The 20,643-nt window shown below is 41.0% G+C and overlaps 1 protein-coding gene across 7 annotated transcripts in view; it reads left to right on the top strand.

The window, feature by feature from the left end:
- tenm4 (teneurin transmembrane protein 4) overlaps positions 1-20,643 on the top strand; it is a 240,273-nt gene that overhangs the window by 81,691 nt on the left and 137,939 nt on the right. For 6 of the 7 annotated variants that reach the window (XM_066665721.1, XM_066665712.1, XM_066665705.1 and 3 more), the window contains one exon: positions 9,881-10,102. The exons of the other annotated variant lie outside the window; for it this stretch is intronic. In XM_066665721.1, the coding sequence (XP_066521818.1) occupies positions 9,881-10,102 (222 nt within the window). The remainder of the gene's footprint in view (positions 1-9,880; positions 10,103-20,643) is intronic. 7 annotated transcript variants of the gene reach the window in all.

Genomic DNA, 20,643 nt, shown 5'->3' with positions numbered 1-20,643 from the left:
TTGTGGCTGACTAGTGTTTGTTAATGCATATTTATATTTTCTTAAAACCTGTACATTTATTTCCCTGTGCAATATGCCTTTTTTTACTCTGGATCAAAAAAACCTATTGCTGAATAAACCTAATGCACACATCAGTTATTGCTTCTTTTTGTGGAACACACACACACACACACACACACACGCACACATATATACACAGTGAATATATAAGAGTAACTGTTATAAAAGCATCACTTTTGTGTTTATAATGAGATGCCACATAACACAGTGCATATTTTCTTATGAAGACTTTTTCTTGTACTCACACATAGAGAACTTAGTAAAGAATGCTACAGACTGAAATGCAATTGGCCACTGATTTTTCTTTTTTTGTGTGTGTGGTTGTTAAACGCTATTTTATTACAGTGGGATATCATTTCCTTTTTCTCTGCATTGATGCCTATAAAAGAAAACATTTGAGTACTCACCACCCATTCTCAACTTTCTCATACATTATACTGCCACTCAAATATTACAATATTGATTGTGTTCTGTTAAATGGCTTTGTCAGGGAAAATTTATGATTTTTCCAATGATGTTCCATTTGAAAGACCATTTACGAACTTCCCTCCAATATGTGTGCGGTTGGTCTTTAGTGTGGAGGCTGCTTGGGTGTGTACGGAGATGCCTTGAGTAGAAAACAGCTCAGAGTGATGGGCCTCATTGTTGGCAGCAGATTACTTTTGACGTTTCACTGAACCGAGTTCAAGAAAAAAATCTGTAAAAAAAAATAAATAAATAAAAAAGAAAACAATAAACTAAAACTTCATAAACTGTTTAAAAAGGTGTACCTGCATTATTTAGATTAGCATCTAACGCCACATCCTGGTAAATTATCTACATTATGGTTTATGAATTAATGAAGTTACAAAAATGAAAAGTATGAGGTACTTATTAACATTATTTTTATTATTTCTTAATAGTTTCTCATATGGCCACTCCAAGTGGATGATTCGGATGTCACTAAAGCCATAGCAGTGACGTAAGAGTGATTCACAGATATAAGGAGAGTATATCTTGTATTTCCCCTATGAGTTGTGCACAGCTTTGCCAGTGCTTTGCTATCAGGGGCTGCTGTGGGAGACAGATGCTGTTGTCACCAAGGACATTTTAGCACTTTCATGGCGCGACCCTGTGATGGTAAATCCAAGCCAAAGGGGCTGATGGAGAGGGGAGCGGCACATTTAATCTCACACAGCACTGCTGCCACTGAGCCAGTCTAGTGGGGAAAAGCTGGTTTGAAAGCTCCAGTTCCTGCAGTTGCTTTCATGGCTCGAGATGCTGGCGTGACTAGCAAACACCCTCCGACTCGTGTCTGATTTGTGCACAGCATCTGATGGTAGGAGCCTTTCATATGCCAGGACTGGACTTCTGCGTCAGTGGACTTTTTACAGATATGGCCATTAGAACTGACCTCGAATATCTGACTATATTATTATCCATTCGTAGTCCTGCTGCTGGAGTAGCTATTACAAGTGTCCAAAAACCGTGATTAGTCATAGACATCTGTAATTAGAATGGGTGTTAATGTGTCGGTCATTAAGAACTCCAGAGTTCATCACAGCCCTCTCCGGGCAGAAGAGGGTCAGGTAAGCACTTAGTTAATTAACATCAGAGCTTTTCATTGTGCCAAAGTGAGCAGAACCATTCCTGGCTTTGAATGATTTGACATTTCCCTCCTGCTGTGGAATGTTTTAAAGCCATGATGCTGCTCTGCATTAAAAAATGGTTGAGAGAAGCCAAAATATCAAGTTGACGTTGTGCATTATGATTTCTGAGTTCTCTCAACAGCTGCTTCTGTGTTTTAACTAAGGCTCATTTGTTTAACCAACTTCCATTTTGACTGTGTAATAGTAGGATGCCACTAAAATAAAATCACATTGTTGTAAAAAGAAGACGTTTAGCCTTCCACTGCACTGAAGGCACTGGGAATCCATTTGTATATGGAGTGTTTGGAGTCTTGCCCAGGGATAGCTTTTATTTGCATGTATGAACACTTCACTGAGTGGAGAACAGAGCTGTTATCCACTTCAATCTAAGCACCAGAAGGGATGTGTCACCCTTTGCAGTTTCTGTGGTGTTTTCAGTACAAATTGCAGTAGTAACATAACAATTCTTATCCTTTTGATTGGTATAATGTGGTTGGAGACAGTGGTTAGCAGTGCAGAGTGTGGGAGGGGCTGAGGAGGTCCTGGTGTGCAGTGGCTACCCTTTTGTTCATTTGACGGGTTATTTAAAGGGTTTATTGTTATAGTGTGTGTATGTGTGGGTCTGGATCAGTGGGTAGTGAGATGTGTGGGTGTCTAGTTTTGGTGCATGTGGTGCCCCTGCCTCTCGTTAAAACCAATCCCTAAGGCCAGTTTACTGTTTGTTCCCTTGCTTCCTTTACCCTGGTGCCCATTTAAGGTTCAACAATTGTTGCTTAAAACACAGGCTGGTTAATGGTTCTATTCTCTCATTACATCTCTGTGTTTGTCTTTATTTTATTGCATGTTTATTTGAGAAGTCTGTTCTTTGCCCATATATTTCTTTAATTTAGTCTCATATCTAATAGATTCGAATATTGATTTGCCCCCATGGAAGTGAGCAGTCACCAAAAGCATTTCACTGCTAGTTAAACCATGTATTTGACAAACACATTTGATTTTCATTTTACACTGGTGTTTTGAACAGCAGGGTTTGATACCCAGCGAAGGAAAGACCACAGACTCTGTGGTATAAATTAGACAGCTGTGAAACAAGTTTAGACTTGAAGTCATTTTAAATAAGAGTGTCTACCACATGCTGTAAATGTAAAGTCAGATGAGCTCCCCGTTTCGGAAAATGCCGTATTTCACTTGCAGTCGATGTTTTGATTTCTCTGTTATAATATTCACGAATTCAAAGCGATGCCTGCTGGAATAGTAATTTTGCCCTTCTGACTGTTGATTTTGCATTTAACACATGTAAAGGCTGGGTTAGGGCAGGTCTAGGTCTGATGTAAAAGCCACCGTGCCGTGAGGTTAAATACAGATTGAACTCCGCATGACTCACTGCAGGAACTCTGTAGTTGTGTTAGGCCAGGCTCTGTAGGTGTGAGCCAGAGCAGGTCTCAGTCCTACAACTTATTTTGATGCTCGGAAGCCAATAGGAGGCCTGAGCTGAAGTGCTAACTCACTGGCAGTATGATCCTTCATGGCTCTGTTATTTATCTATACTGCGTGTGCAGTTGTACATCTAATGTCCTTGCCACCTCAGAGGTGAGTTGCAGAGTTATTTGTTGTTTCTTCCCTTGCTTTCCCCCTGTCTGGAGCAGCCAAGCGCCTTTTATTTTTTATTTTTTTTTTTTTAGCTCACACCTTGGGCTTCATCCTTGAACAAACAGATAATGCTCCTCTTCTACAGGAAGTCACGCATCTGTGGTAGCTCAAGCCCAAGCGCCTGCATTTGTAAAGATGTGTGCAGCCATATATTTCAGCTGGCTGCAAAATCTAAGATAAATACCTTGCCTTTTGTTTATACAAGTGATACGCTGAGCACTACAGTAGATCTGGGGAGTCCTCATATGCAGAAATTCAGAAATTCTACCTGCATTTTCAAGCAGGAGTTTGTTACTCCACTAGTAATATACTCATCATCATGACTTATTTAAGTGCTAAATGTTTTGAGTAAGAGCAAATTCCTATATCTGCTGTATTTTCTGTTCCTGGTGCATTTCCACTGCCCTCTAGGTGGAGAGAAGGCGTTTTAGCTCTTAAGCACTGAACTCTGCTTTCATGCATATGCAACATGCATTCTTCAGTATGTCTGCTGGAGGCAGGGCATTTTTCATGCAGTAAGTGGAGTGCCCCTGTTGCACGTTGGCCAGAGAATATACAGATGCTCGCCAGGTGACATTTTACAGATAAATACACAATATTCAGTGACCCTTTTGACTTAATTATGTGTTTACTGCCTTGATTTTTCACAGGGCATGAGCAACAGTTTTGGCTGTAAGGAAGCAATAATTAAGAGCCCCATACGGTTTTTGTTTTGTATTTATCCCCATAGGTCCGTTTATGACATTTGTATGATTATTATTCCAAATCAGTCAAACCAAATACTCTTTTTTTAAAAACCGTTTTTAGGATTTAAATATGATTGTGTACTGTTTGGAAAACACAGTGGGTAACACGGCAGACCCGGGTTCCTCAGGCAGGAAAACCATACTATACCAGTAAAAGTCCTTGGGCAAAGACTGCTACATCTGTCTATGTAACATGATTAAAACCATAAGCTGCTTTGGATAAGAATATCTGTCAAATGGCACAGATGTATGCACAAGATATACCTCTTGTACTTGAGTTTGGGCAGATTTTGTTGTGTTTGATGTAAATAAAACATACAGAGAACATATTTCAGCCAATTGAAATATGTCATCTATCCTAATTATTTTTATTATAATATTATAATTTACTTTTGCTATTATTTGCTGAAGATAGGCGCGGTGGCGCAGCAGGTAACAGTCACACAGCTCCAGGGTCCTGAAGGTTGTGGGTTCAAGTCCCACTTCGGGTGACTGTCTGTGAGGAGTTGGTGTGTTCTCCCTGTGTCTGCATGGGTTTCCTCCAGGTGCACCTGTTTCCTCCCACAGTCCAAAAACACACGTCGGTAGGTGGATTGGCGACTCAAAAGTGTCCATAGGTGTGAGTGTGTGACTGAAAGTGAGTCTGTGTCGTCCTGTGAAGGACTGGCGCCCCCTCCAGGGTGTGATCCCGCCTTTCGCCCAGTGATTCTGGGTAGGCTTCGGACTCACCGCGACCCTGAACTGGATAAGGGTTACAGACAATGTATGAATGAATATTATTTGCTAAATTTAACATAACATTATTTTGCAATTCATTAAACTCAATAAAATTGAAATACATTTTAAAATATGTTGTGTACTGGACAGATGTGAAGCACCTCATGGACCTGGCTTGTAACTCACTCACACACATACTCACTCACATTTAGGGATTCGCCACAAGGGCGGTGATATTATTCTTTTTATAAGTGACATTTTTGTTGTTTACGTTTAGGAATTCCGCAAAAAACATGTCATTTGACCTAGATTTTCCATCCATCCATTATCTGTAACCGCTTATCCAATTTTTTAGGGTCGCGGGGGGTCCAGAGCCTACCTGGAATCATCGGGCGCAAGGCGGGAATACACCCTGGACGGGACGCTAGTCCTTCACAGGGCAACACAGACACACACATTCACACCTACGGACACTTTCGAGTCGCCAATCCACCTGCAACGTGTGTTTTTGGACTGTGGGAGGAAACCGGAGCACCCGGAGGAAACCCACGCGGACACGGGGAGAACACGACCTAGATTTTATATTTCTATATTTGGCTGTATGTAAATAATTGTTGGTCTGTGTTGATTTCATGAAATAGTGAATACAGATTGACTGTATTTGCAGCATGGTTTCATGTAGAATGGTGACGATTATGTCTGGAGCCTTTTTCCATTCAATGGGCCTGTTTCCTCTATTGTAATATTGCCTTCATGTCTGTGTACCACTGAAACCTATGGCCTGAATCTTAGCAACAGTTTACATTGACTCTTTTACCCTTTCATTTATCTTGTGGTAATTATATGAAGCACTCTGTATTATGCAGACATATTGATTTCAATGACATCATGAGCAGAGTCCTGCATGAGGCTGGAAAATACATGGGTGTGCATTAGGAGCTGAAAGCATCATTGATTGAGATGCTATTTATCATGTCAGAAGCTGGCCTTGTAGGATGCTGCTCTTGACAGTGAGAAAGCTGTGTGTTTGAAGAAGGCCCATAGGTTCAGCGTTATATCGTGACCACAGGGTCAGAGAAGAGAAGAGGGAATGCTGGCTCCTGCTGTTTGTACCAATTGCCCTTGCATTTGACTCCATGTGTTTGGCCATGCCTCTCGGGAGCAGCTAGAATACAGTGGGGTTGCCGTGGCGACAGCAACACCTCAGCGAAACCTGCAAATCGCCGTCTCCTGTTTGTTCGACGTGTTGCTTAATTAACTGATTTCTGAGAACAGATAAAGTGTCTTGCACCGTTGTGGGTGGTCTGCAGGTTTGGGACCCTCAGAGTATTGCAGTCAAGCTTAGGTTTAAAGGACAGGCCCCAGGTGAGAAGCTGTCTGAAGAAGCGGCTGTGTGAAAGTGTGGTAAAGCTGTGCTTAACAATTACCTCTCTTAATGGGGTTTTTGTATGTGTACATTTATGCAGCTTTTATTGTGCAGGGCATAAATTAACTTGATGATTGTGATGATGATTATGATATCTTTGCATATATAGCACTTTTCTGGACACTTAAAGTATTAAAGTATTCTGTGGGACTTTAGACAGCCACTTGAACCACCACCGATGTGCCACATCCACAAGGAAGGTGCGATTGTAGACAATCTGTACTATTACACTCAGCACACATTAGCTATTAGGTGGCAGATTAGGGTTCTTAAAAAAATAAAAAAGACAGTGTTATATACGATTCCAGGTAGGCTCTGGACCCACCGTGACCCTGAACTGGATAAGCGGTTACAGGGTTACAGATAATGGATGGATGGATGGATGGGTTATATACCCAAATGTACATAAAAATTAATTTCCACATTTATGTATTTGTAATTAGGGGCAACCAAATTTTGCATAAACCTCTCGTGATCTACAGTGATGCGGAGTAAGGCGAACTAGTTGTGTAATTTTCTAGACTGTCTTCCTTTTTACAGAACTAACCCTGTTTAAAAATAATAAATAAATAAATAAAAACTTTATTACACCTGGAGGGGGCGCCAATCCCTCACGGGGCAACACACACTCACACATTCATTCACACACTCACACCGATGGACACTTTTTTGAGTAGCCTGTCCACCTACCAACATGTATTTATGGACCGTGGGAGGAATCCGGAGCACCCGGAGGAAACCCATGCAGACATGGTGAGAAGAAAAAACCTCACAGACAGTCACCCAGAGCTGGGGGCTGGAGAGATGGATAGTGATATTTTTCTGAAAGTGTTTAGAATTTTTTTTTCACTAATCATGAATTTACTGAATAATTTTGTTAATCATGAGCGAGAGTGAGGGTGTGAGTTCCAGTTCCATGAGATGCTTTTCATCTAAAATCAAGAATCTTCAAACAAGCAATAAACCACATGCACTGGGCCCCTGCCCAGTGCCCTTCCTCTCCTCCAGGGAAAGTTTCCAGGCTCTTGTTCTGCCTTTGCTCCTGGGTTCTCAGTAAGTAGATGCAATGAGAATGAATTGCTGTGGGTTAACACAATTAAACACAGTCAGCCGCAGCCCAGCCTTTGACCGTAAGACAAACGCTCTCTCTTTGCATAGCGGTGCACAGGTATGTAAATGCGAATAGTTCTCAGCTGCTTGTGACTTTCAGGACTTTCTTGGAGGACTTTAATCTGCTGTTCTGTGCTGAGAGAAAAATACATTTGTGAAACGTTAAAGTGTTCTTGGCACAGGTGAGAGTGAGGTGATGCAAGTTGAAATAATGACTCTAAATAATGAGAGAAATTCATTTCTAGAGAAAGGTCAGTCTAATTGCGTTTCTGTTTGTTCGTGAGGAGCATTTTTTGCACAAGAATTTGGTGCTGGTTGTTTGGTTGTTTTTCTCTGACTTCCTTTAACTATAGTACATGAACAAGGATTTGTTTACACTTGTTTAACCAATGGTTAACCAACATTTCTTTTACTGCTTTTGTCAGCAGTAACTGCCTTTACACTTCTAGGAAATGTGTACAGGATCCGACTGAATTCAAGTGCAGTGGCATTAGCTATTTACTGATGTTGAACGATTGGTTCTGTATCACAAACACCACTCTAATTTTGGCTTCTGTGGAGCTGTAGAGAATCATACTGACCGTTGATTTTCTATGAAGTTATACAAACTGTATGTGTACAATTAAACAAAAGTGTTCACCTTAAAGTATCTGTTTTGACTAATTGTCAAGGACACCCTTTGTTTACAAACCTACGGTCATTTGTTGTGTAGTTAAGATTTGGTTTTTACACGATTTCAACTCCTAGAGCTCTGTGAAAGGGATGCAGATGAGTGTAGTGCCTGAGTGATGACAGCTAGGTTGGCTAGTCGGATGCTTTCCCCACATTTAATGTTAATTTCGCTAATTGTTTCTTAATCGTCTTCGAGTCAGCGAGCTGTACATCAACACACTGCTGTGATAATTACACACTTTCTTGATCCACAGATAGCAAAGCTCCGCTCCCTTTCGTTTTTCCCTGATTCGGATGATCTTCACTTTTCCGTAGGGATTTTAACGTGGACGAGAGAGCGGCTCTCAGACTGATGGCTGAGGTTGTTGCTGTGATGTTACTTAAGCACTCGTTGTGTGGGAGAACGCCGTTGAATGCTAATCACACTTTATTAGAGCCACTGCCTCGACTCAACTCCCCATGACAAGATGAAGTGTGAAGACTATGAGCTTTAATGTGGGAAGCTGAAAAGCACTGAAGGAAGCCTCTTTGAACCAATCAAAAGCCAGATTATGAAGCTCTCCCCCTCTCCCCTTCCACCTTAATGTATCTTAAGTAGCGCACGTGGTTGTGCTCTCGCTTTCGAGTTCACCCAACTATAAATGACTTTCCATTTTTGTCTCTGTTGTGTTGCATGAGAGTGCAGTGCTGTTAATCTTATTGTGACCATGCTACATCATCTTGTAAAGGAGCTACGTGTGAGATTAAACAGGCGATTAATGGCGCTTTTGCTTCCAGAGTCTGCCAATGGGGACTGAAATCTAAAACCTGGTTAAATTTACATTTAAATTTGCATGCATTTTAATCAGGTTAATGATGGAAGCAAACGCAGAAATTTGCCCAAGGACACCTGGTATATTCCTGTCTGAGCTGAGAATCAAACCCTAGTCTATTGTCTGGAAGGGAGTGTTATTTCTTTTCTATACCAACTGCTCTCCCAACATCACTGCTGTGCAAACAAACAAACAAAGAAATAAAATAAATATATAAGATTTACACTGAGGCATTAAGTTCACAGAATTAATGTCTAATAAATTATTTTACTGTCATTTTATTTTAAGTCATATGCAGCATTTTGACACAAATAAATTGGGTAATTCTTTTTGTTGTTGTTGTTGATAAATATACAATTTGATAAAAGTACTGTTTTCATGCCTGGGTTTGATGACTGGTGACTATAAAAAGAAAAAATAATGCAATAATTTATATACATTAATAAATCTTCCATGTTGCTCCTTTTAATCCATCTTTAAAATGTGTGAAATAACTTTCACAATCAGGAAACAAACTTTGGATTTGATCAGATTTAGAGTCGACTGGCAGAGAAAGTAAGAGAAACATTGCTTTTTCGGACTCTGCTTTTTGTTTTCTTGCTCTACTGTGAAAACTGAAAGTTTGAAAATATTTATTATTATGTTTTCCCCCCTCAGGTAATATTCTGTAGACGTTTGTTTTCCTGCTGTTTATTTCTGTGAACTACTTCTAGTGCTCATTTTTAAATGTTTAGCATAATTGGTTTTTAAAGTTTACACTGTCAACAGAAGTCTATCTGTCTTTCTGAAGAAAACGACCCCTCCTTGTTTGAAGTTTCTTTTCGGAAAGGGCTAAGCTGCTCTTCCCAGCTGTGAATCACAGCAGCTGTGGAGATCTTTCCTCTGAAATGAGGGGCTTGTGGAGGGGGGAGACAGATAGATTTTATTCATGCCATTTCTGTTTGCGTTTACTTTGGCTGATCAGAGCCTTTGCATGCTTTTGTGTGGAGTGTTGTGCTGTTTGGAAGTGTGTTGTTTTATGTTCTCTCGATGTGTTGTCTCTCTGTTTGTGGTCTGCAGGTCGTCCTCTACATTGCTCTTCTGCCTCCTCCTCCTCCCCTGTCGAGTCCCCATACCCTCCCCCTTCCCACGCAGCCAATGAGAGCCAGGGAAGGTTGCTAGGTAACAGTGGGGTTCAGCCTGGCCAGGATTCTGAGTCAGAAGATGAGTTTGGCCCCAGTTCATTCTTAGTTAAAACTGGCTCAGGGAACATCTATGCTCCTGCCGCTGCAACTGCTGACGGTGAGTGCTTCAACAAAAAATAAAAAATAAAAAAACACTTGCTGCTCTAGAGAGGCCCCGGCAGCCCCTGCTGGTCATACTTTGTAGCTGGTGGAGTTAGCCACGGGCAAAACTCTGTGTTTTTTTTTTTTAAGACATAGCCTGAGATAGAAGTAAAATTTTAGTTGTATTGTGTGGACTTTTTTTCCCAGGGTTTCCACTAAGCCCTACTGGGGACTATAGTCCACATTCAAAGAGCTGACAGACCTTTACCGGAGGTGTGCACCATAAAGACATGCCAAACATGCCTCATAGTAAGCATAGCATAGAGAGGAAAGAAATCTCTTTGGTGTAGCTTCTCATAGAAAGTTACCCGGAGTTGTAGGTCGTGTCTCTCATGCATCCAGTATGACTCAGTGACTCAGCGTACTACTGTACTGTGATTTAAAAAGTTGTAGGGGATTTTTGTTGTTGTTTTTCTTGAAAAATATTAATGTTCTTACATTGTTTACTAAGGTTTTAAAGCTACAAATCATGATTTGCAGCTTGAAAACAACTAATGTGACTTTACTATTTAAATACTGAGTAAAATATATACAATTAAAATGAAGTGTATTCACTCTAAATAATGTGTACTTATTTCAACATTCACTTTGACCAGGCGTGCCCAAGCTTTTGCATGACACTGTATATTCACTAGTGCTGAATTGTAGGGAGTTCTCTTCAAGATCCTTCACTATAAGCTGTCTACGGTATGAATTTCCATCACAAAGGGCTATTATCCTAAAGTGTAATAGAGGACGAGCTGCTCCCTCTGCTTCGCCAATTACAGTAACTCATTGTGTTTTTTGACACACGTTGGTTTAGTTTTGCTCTTTTGGCTGCGGCTTATTAAATCTCTTTCTGAGAACTTGATTAACTGAAGATGTCTTCGGAAATTTGATTCAGTAAAATGGCTTATTCCTCTGATTGTTCCTGACATGCCAAAAATTGCACGCTTCCTCTCGCCCATTGTTGGCCTTCTGCTGTTTAGTGTAGCCCTTGGCAAGTCTCCCTTCATTGCCCCCGTCATAGCAGATTTCACCCCATGTCACGACTGTTGACGTGGTCCACAACTGCTTCACGCTCAAAATCTAGAGTCTCAGCTTCACGGTTCCAACCTAGTAATTCATCTGAGTTTATGCATCTGTAGCTGAATAACAAGAGAGCGCTGGGAGCAGGTTGTATACAGAAAAAAAATAATAATAGTAATATAATGTAAAAAAATAACAACATTTCTAGGTGATTACCATTAAATTATAATTATTATCTGCTCATAATAATATGTTTAAGGTTTTGCTGTAGTTGAATCTCTCTAAGACTTAAAAGAATAATTGGTACAAATTGAAGCATTTATATTGTTAATATATTGACTCATTATTTTTCAGCTAGTTTCCAGTTGATTAACACTGAATTACAAAAAATAACATTAAAAGCATGTACTAAATATGATTAATATCAGCATTATAAAGTGTGTATAAGCTTTACTCACATATGGATCCTAAAATAATTATTTAAAAATGTAACCATAAAATGAAAATACCAATGAATTTAATAAATGACAAACTGTCCTGAACGTAACCTTTGTTAATTACTATTTCAACATGTTTACGATGCTTTACTCTTCATTACATAAGTGTTAAATATGATGTAATAATACTGGATAAACTGTTAAAACACATATTTTGCAGTTTAGATTATCCAAAGCGCTAGTGCCCGTGAATAAGCTGAGTGTGGATTATCATCTGTATATGTTCTTGTATTTCTGAACCCTGTGTTGTAATGCTTATTAACACTGTTGGCTTTATTAGGAGAAAATATTTGCACTTTAAAATATTCTTACACAAATTTAAAATCATTGTATTGAAACACTTCAGTATTTGTGTATCCACAGTGTCGCCAGCTGTTGAAATGTAGGACAAATTTATTTTATCTTGCAGAAAAGCAGTTCTCTTTTGAATGAAAAACTGAAAGTAACAGTGTAATCTCATGCAAGCAGTAGGAAATCAACGTAGATGATTTTGATTAATTATTGCTAAGAATTGAATTTTTGTGATGTAGTGCATTAAAAAGTTCCCAAGTGGCTCACTCATGAAGTGAAGTAAAGTGTTGTGTAGTCGCCGTGCCACTGTGCTCACTGGGTGTAGCCGCAATGAATCAATGTGACATGTCACTAATGCACTAATGAGCTGTTTATCAAAAGCACATTCCTGGATGGAGGATAGGGGATAGTGTTTATTGGTGTTGTGGTGAAACGGACGCAGTAAAGAAGTTATTTTATTCATGGCTGAAGTCTTACACTTTCAATATTAGTGACGTAGTCAATGCCTGGGGAGTAATACTTTGAAAAAATGTCTAATAACATTTTTCTTCACCACACAGTTGAAACCATTTTGTTCTTTGTTCCACAGTCAGTCTCTCTGAATGAGTGCTAGGTCTCTGCAGAAGCAGCACTTACATTTTCTCTTTCCTTTTCTTTTTTTTTATTGAAGTTGGCACTGGCTTATCAACAGAGCAATAATGAAATGATTAATTGAAAGACCTTAGAGCGGAGAAATTTCACACTGGACAGAAATTATTCAAGATACCAAACTATAGCTCAGCCAGTAGCTTTGCTTTGATAGCAGGAACAGAGTGGAGCTAAATGTCGACACAGGATCGTGAATGGCTATCATCAGTGGCAGAATTAGTTTTTTTTTCCTAAGGCCCTCTGACATGGCCTAACAACAAATGCTCTAAATAATCCACCAGCCTTTATGAGTTAACAAAAAACTGGCACAGACGTCAAGCCAACATGTCGTAGCCATCTGCTGCCGAGACAGCTCTAAAGAAACTGCAAAAAAAACGATTGGTTCTTAGGTGAAAACATCGTAAATCTAGTCAGTTCACCTCACTTTTGTCAATATGAGATTGAGTATGAATATAGGTGGCACGGTAGCACAACAGGTAGTGTCCCTGTCACATTTCCAAGTCCTGTGGTTGTAGGTTCTAGTCCTGCTCCAGGTGACAGTCTGTTCTCCCTGTGTCCGCATGGGTTTCCTCCGGGTGCAAAAAACACACATTGATAGGTGGATTAGAGATTCAAAAGTGTCCATAGGTGTGAGTGTGTGTTGCCCTGCAAAGGACTAGCGCCCCCTTCAGGGTGTGTTCCCGCCTTTTGCCCCGTGATTCCGGGTAGGCTCTAGACCAGGGGTGGGCAATCTTATCCGCAAAGGGCCGGTGTGGCTGCTGGATTTAAGTCCATTCAGGCTCAAGCACACCTGATTTCACTCCTTTAATTAGTTGGCTTGAGTAAAACAAATTATTATTATCGTTACACTTATATAGCGCCTTTCTAGACACCCAAGGACGCTTTACAATCTACACTGCTCAGAACGCTCAATTCACACACACTGGCGAGAAGCGGCAGCCAAACGCGCACAGCGTACTCTCAACCAGAAACGACCGTCCACCTGGAGGACTGCATCGGGCACTAGGGTTTAACCCAGGACAGAGCGCCAATCCATATCTGGGCTCACACATACAGACATTCATTCACACACCAGGACAGTTATTAGAGAAGCCAATTCACCTACCCTCCATGTTTTTGGACTGTGGGAGGAAACCGGAGCCCCCGGAGGAAACCCACGCAGACACGGGGAGAACATGGAAACTCCACCCAGATGGGACTTGAACCCAAGATCCCAGCGCTGGGAGGCGAACGTGCTAACCACCAAGCCACCGTGCCGCCCAAATGATCATGTGACCTCCTGGTTGGTTGGAACAAAAACCAGCAGCCACACCGGACCTTTGCGGATAAGATTGCCCACCCCTGCTCTAGACCCACCGCGACCCTGAACTGGATAAGCGCTTACAGACAATGAATGAATGAATGAATAACCTGACCTGTTGCAGTTCTAATACTTTGCTTGTTCTAAGTATCTTTTTGACAAGAAAAAAATAATCCACATCAATTCCTGAAACATGTTAATGATGTGAACATTTAAACCTGTTATAAAATAACTTAAAATAAGGAACAATGTTCTTAAAATGGGTTGAATTACCTTATATTCTTTGATATATGTCAGATATATTACCTAGATTTAAGGCATTTTCACTTGTGAATTTTTTGCACTGTATGAGCCATTGCTGGTCACTTAGAAGGGACTCTCCAGTGTTGGAGCAGGGATTTAACTCCTCCACAAAAGGCTGTGATTTGCATGAGTTTATATAGGTTACCCTCAGGCTGGCGGTGAGGGGTAGCACACACACCAAAGGAATTGTCCTCTTTGCCTTCGAGCTATGTGAGGCACCATAAGGCTCTGTTTGACTGAGACAAAAGAGCGTAACACAGTGGCATACAGTAGCAGCTTTATGAGCTGATGGAGGTAAGTGTAAAGTAACCGAGGGGTTCCTGTCAGAGGTGGTCCTGCATTGCCGGACTGCTGATGCCTATCATGGCTAGCACAGCTTTTATTTTCACATTTTGACATTTCCATCATTCCCTAGCCCTCCATCTAATCACCCGGCAGTTTCCCTTTAACTGCTCTGTTCTGCTTTAAGAACCTCTCACCTTGCATTGTAATTGCGAGGTGTAAATAAGTGGTAAATTATGCAAATAGCTCCTTTGGAAAAGCTCCCTACTTTGTCATTTTTCATTGTTTGGCCACTATATTTGCCAAGGTTTTGACAGAACAAGAACCCAATTACAATAAGGAAGGGGAGATGCTTCTATTTATTCACTTACACCACCTAATGAGCCGTTGAAGTCAATTTTAGCCATATTACCTGCAGCTTCCAGCTCAGAACTGGAGGAGAATACAGCTTATTGCTTCACAGCTCTGTAGCTTTAACATACTTGTATACTGGGTTTTGGCATGGCCTTTAAATAAGCATAAGACATTGAGTGATGAGACTATGGCAAAACATGCCAAGTCTTCCTTTACGCTTGTCCTTCATTTTAGAGAATAGGTGTCTTTAAATCCGGGCTGAACTTGCATGGCTAGCATAAATCATGGCTGAGGATAACATGCTGGGAGTTAATTAGCCCAATTAACAAGGAAGATCTACCATTAGGTGCCATATGAATTTGCTAGTAGGAAATGATATGGGGTTTTTTTTGTCTTCCCCAGGTTTTTCTGGAAATATCTGTCAAGTCTTTGTAGCCCACTGTCCTCTTTCCTCTCCTGCTCTCGCCATGTCAGGAAATGACACGAGTACATTAGAGCACATCTGAATACATTGTGACAGAGTTCTCCTTCGCATTTCTGAAGTGACAAAATGGAAACAGGATAAGAGAGAGAGGGTGGGTGGAAACCTGTCCCAGCCCTGATTCTCACATGTAAAATGATGAGAAGCATTGCGGCCTGATCCGAGTTACTGGCATTAATGTGATTGTGTGTGCTGTTAGAGATCTGCACTATTATGTAGTTAGGTGGAATGCGATCTGGTGCTGAGATGTAGGCTAAAAAGGCTTAGCTCAGGGTTTGGGACTATGCTCCTGAATACTGAGCAAGCTTTCAGAGGAATTTGGAATGCTTCTCCGAGCACTGAGAGAGAATTACACATGAGGACATGCCGAAGATTACCCAGAAAGTCTGGATATTAAAGAGGGCTGGAGTTTCCAAGCTAACTGATGTTGAAAATGAGGCAATGTGCCATCAGAATCTTGTGCCTCACTTTGTTCCCAGACACCATAACTAGTGTTTGGCAGGAATGGACTACGTGTAATACGGATAATGGGATCAGGAGGTGTATTCATGAAGCTTTACTTTGGGAGATGGGATGATGATAATCAAGGCTGTGTTCTGTCAGTGAAGTCATACACTTCAGCCCTGTTTACAGACATCAAGGCCCTGTAATAAGTGCTAGATGTGACATAACCTGATTAAACCTACTGTTTATTAAGTACAGTTTTAGTATCGCTTACTTGATTAGATAACGCTGACAGATAATTTGCTCAGTCATTAAAGGAACACTAGATAAAGTTAGGTATTTTATAAAGTTAGGCTCCCCCTACAGGTGCAGAGTGTAATATATTTTTACAGCACAGTTCTGAAATAAGGGGTGAGAGGGATTCGTTCCTACCCTTCTCCAACAGTTATATACTGCAGTGTCTGTAGTGCTGGGCCCGAATAAGCAAGGACCTAGGCCCTGTTCTTCCTAAACTGTAAAAACAAAGCCCATGGACCACAAAATATCTGCTACTTTGACTGATGATAATAGCTATGCCAAATTTAAAACAAAATAATGCAGTGAGATACAAAATAACTCAAAATGAACCCAGTCTAGATTAGATTTAGCAGTTTTTAAAGCTTATCTTGCTGATTACAAAATCAGTCCTGGATTACACCGCTTAAGTAATCTCCCCAACACTAGGTATAGCAAACAGTTGAGTCCGATTGTGGCAGCTTAGAAACAAAGGATTTCCACCAAAGCAGGCTGTGTTTGCTGGCACCTTTCTGCATTCATCAGGCTGACTGAGGTGATTTAACTTTCTGCCAGTGTGTAGCTGCAGCAACTGAGGGAATAGACAGGGGGGGGTTGGGGGAGAGCATTTGTTGCACTTTTCAGAACAAAATGCTCACGGCTTCATTTTAAATTTCACTCATCCACAGCAAGTCCGTCTCTGAGGTGTCCTGAGCTTGTGTCCTTGGCTCTGTAGGCTCAGTGTTTCTGTTGGAAAATAGAGAGAGAATAAAAAACCTCCTCTCAATGCCCGCTAACCTCCATTAGGGCAATGAGGCACGCTCACTGAAGCCTGAGCTCCTTTATTGAGCATGTGTTGCACCATGGCCCCTAGCTTTCTCTCAGGGGCCTCTTCCTGGAGAGACAGGCTATTGGGGTCCGGAGACACCCCGCTGGGCTACTGTTTTCCAGCACAGAACACCCCCGCAACTCAAGCCTTAGCGTCTTTTTTACTGCTGAGTAGCATGGGGCTTGGCCACAGTGGGCTGCTAATTGACTAAGGTCCTCCTCTGTAAAAGGCCTCTGAACATGCCTTTGCAGCTGACTGGGTTGGAATAGATGGTTAGAAATGAAGCCGGCGGGTCATCTTGCACGTCTGCATTTAGATGAGCTGGGCTTCGTTGGAACTTGCTTAATCATAGACCCCCTTCCCACCTGCCAGCGTGAAGGGAGCAAATGGGTTTAAAGGGGTCGCTGTGGAAAAGGGGTATCCACTGGAGAATGCTCGGAGAGTAAAATATGGGCAGGAGAAATGGCAAGTTAATGAGCAGCAGTCTGCCTCTACAAGACAGATTCTGGGGTCTGTGTGGATTGGTAAATAGATGATTTTTTTCCTAGTCGTCATTCCAAAGGCGGCCTCCTTTTACCTGCGATTCCTCTGCCTTGTGAGACTGAGAGATTGCAGCTATTCAACAATGCATCATAAGTCTATGATTCTGATTGCGTTCCGACAGCTGTTGCTCTAATGCATTGTCACCTTTGGTGAATGTACTTGGGGGGTGCCGATGCATCCCGGCTTTATTTAGACGTTCCTTTCTGAGGTTACCATGGCGATAACAAAAGAGCTAATCAAAGCCATCTGTGCATTTCTGCATCAAATATATCTTCAGGACCTTCGAGGATACATGAACTACGGGTGTGCATATTAAAACGGTGGTGGGGGTATTATTTTTCCAGGCCTTCGTACACAGAATAAAACATGTTATTAATGCTGTAGAACGAAAGAGTTGTTCAGATGAATAAAAACACCCAGCATATGGCAAATTCCGTTGAGATTCTGTGTGGTTTTTTTTTAATTGCATTCCTTTGTAGCAAGGTCTTAATATATTCTCAGCGGCCTACATCTCACAGATATCCAGCTCTCCCTATATCTTCTAATGCCACAGCGCGCACAGTCCTTTTGCTGTCCGCACATGTTGGTGTTGTAGCAAATTGGTGAGAGTGCCACAGATCCTGTGCTGTGTTGCTGAGCATGTTAGCCCTCAAATGAGGCCTGTGAAGACAGCTTGTATTCCCCTACGTCCCTCCTTCTCTCTTCCCCTAATGGTGAGGAACAATACCTTTACTACTCAACAGAGCTGAGAACGCTGGTGTTGAAGCCAGAATTCCCCCAGCTATGAGGCAGGCTCAGAGCTAGCTGTTTTCTTTCCCCATTTCTCCATGGCTAACGTCCATCATATGAATCCTGATATTTTTGGCAGTGTGCCTTTATTAGCATGCAGAATTTATAGCTTAAAATAACTCATATCGTCATATAGTTTGACAAGATCGGACATATGAGCTTTAGGTTTGTATATATTTTAGTGCCTATATATACTTTTCACAACTGAAGACAAAAACCTGCATAAACTTCTCAACTTATGTTGCATTGCGTGTACCTCAAATCTGATGTCTGAGCTGGAAACGTCACACCTGAGTCGACTGCATTTCAGTTAAATCCCTATGCCGTAGGTTGTCTTTTTTAGCTTATCCTGAATTAGCATTGTTAGCAATAGCAGTGGATACAAACATATGCGATTTTTGTAAACCAGATGGAAACATGTCCACATATAGAGGTTGGCCATTAAAGTGTGACTGACCTAATGAGATACTAATGGATAGAAGCACTAATAAACTGTTAATACCACTGCTTTTACAGATGTTTGAGGTGCAGGCAGCCATTTTGGATTCTGAACTCACGTTTGGTGAGACTTTCCTTACTTTCTCAGTAAAAATCCTGCTTCCAGTTGTTGAAATCTCCTACTTCCAACATCCGAGTTCAAATGCAACACAGCATTGTTCAAACAAGCTTCAGTTTTCATGACACGTGTAGGATGAAGTTGACCAAAGCAGGTTTTGTGGTTAGCGCTGCTTGGTTTAATAAGCATTTATTAATGTTGATGTAGGTTTATGTGCGTTGTAATGAAAGGTTTATGTAGGTGTCATCTGTGTTAAGAACCAACAACTACAGTAAAGTGTTGCCAAATAAATAAAGCTTTTTTGGAATACCTTAGCTACACATTAGTGGTGTCAGTATTGTAATGACTATTCTGTTCATGCACACTGCTTTTTTAAAAATGATAAAGTGTTTTATACAGGATCAAATCAGAGCCAACACGACTAAAGGGATTAATCATGATCAATTGCACAATGTAATGCGATTAACTGTGAATCATTTTTGACAGCCCTGGTGTATATATATCTTAAGTAAAACACATAAAAGGGCCACCTCCATCAGCTCTAGGTTAGGGTGGAGCTGGATGATGTTGCTCCTGTTCTTAGCTGCGGGGGCTGCAGCAGTGGCTGGCTTTTAATGATCTGTCTGGCTGTTGAGGGTCTTTTGATTAATTCTGTATCAATCTCTCCCAGCTCAGCAGTTTGATCCGCTGGCCGGGGCATGTCATGTCACTTTTTCTTGTCAGGTGTGACCATCACTGGTGTAGGTTGTTATCTTTTGAGCGTTTCAGTCGATACACAGCGTTTGTAGCAAAGTGGAGTTTGTTACATTTTCTACACTCAGCAGTTAACACTAACAGCAGCAAACATTATAATATGTCGGTGAATTGGTTGTATGACTGTGCAGAATTCTACTACTTCAACATCAAAGTACTATCAGCGTGGATAATCAAAGCTGATGTGTTTGAAGGCTTGACCTCACAGCTCATCATTTATTAATATCGGCAAATCAATCCTACACCAGTTTTTGATGGTTCAGTATCAGCCAATGGTTAACTAACACTGCCTATTGAACCTGATTTTCCTTGGAGATTGACTTCAGACAACTTTAATGGGTCTTTGACGCCTAGAAATATTGAGCAGGGACAGTAGTCTGTAGATTTTTTCATTTTTAATTTTGTTTATATATATATGTATATAGGAAGAGATTCAGGAATGTAAAAAAAAGTCATTTTTTTATTCTCTCTTTTTTGTTTGTTTTCATTAAGCTATTTTACAAAACTTTGAGACTTGATGAAACTGATCCTTTTTTCCTTTTTTCCTATGGGCCACCTGTGTACTATAATAGTAGTTTGACACGTTTGACATCCCATAATTATGAAACAATTGGATATCTTGCAAAATGTGAGCTCGGATAATTAGGTGGAGATTACACTAGATCTCAAGAGATGTTTTTTAGTTTCCACCTCTGTTCCTGAAGGGAGGGGATTTTTAGCAAACAAGACGGGGGCGACTGCAGGAAATATGGTGAAGCCATTTCTTTTTTTATTCGGTCCTGAAAGCTATTTTGAAGTTTAGAATGGACTCGTCTTCACTTGGCAGAGTACTTCTCTCAGCCTTCTCGATGTTGTGCAAAGTAGATTGATTTGGGCCTGTTCCATGTTTTTAAGGTGCTTTTGGACTGCAGGTTATTCATTCCTGCTGAATCATTGCTTCTGTTGTTGCAATGCTCATTGTCTCAAGGACTCCAGTGTGCCTTACCTTCTTTGTGCTTTTCAATAAAAATAAAACTCCTATCCTTGGACGCTGCATCAGCTGTTCTCATTCTCTCTTGGCTGTTTTTTTAGGGACACAGCGTCTGGAGCAAGGGCAAACATGGTCTGTAATCACGTCTGGTGATGCAGCGTGGGACAATTTACTTA

This window comes from Hoplias malabaricus, chromosome 1 (assembly GCF_029633855.1).
Source record: "Hoplias malabaricus isolate fHopMal1 chromosome 1, fHopMal1.hap1, whole genome shotgun sequence".
Taxonomy (NCBI): Eukaryota; Metazoa; Chordata; class Actinopteri; order Characiformes; family Erythrinidae; genus Hoplias; species Hoplias malabaricus.
This window is presented reverse-complemented; position numbering and strand designations above follow the sequence as displayed.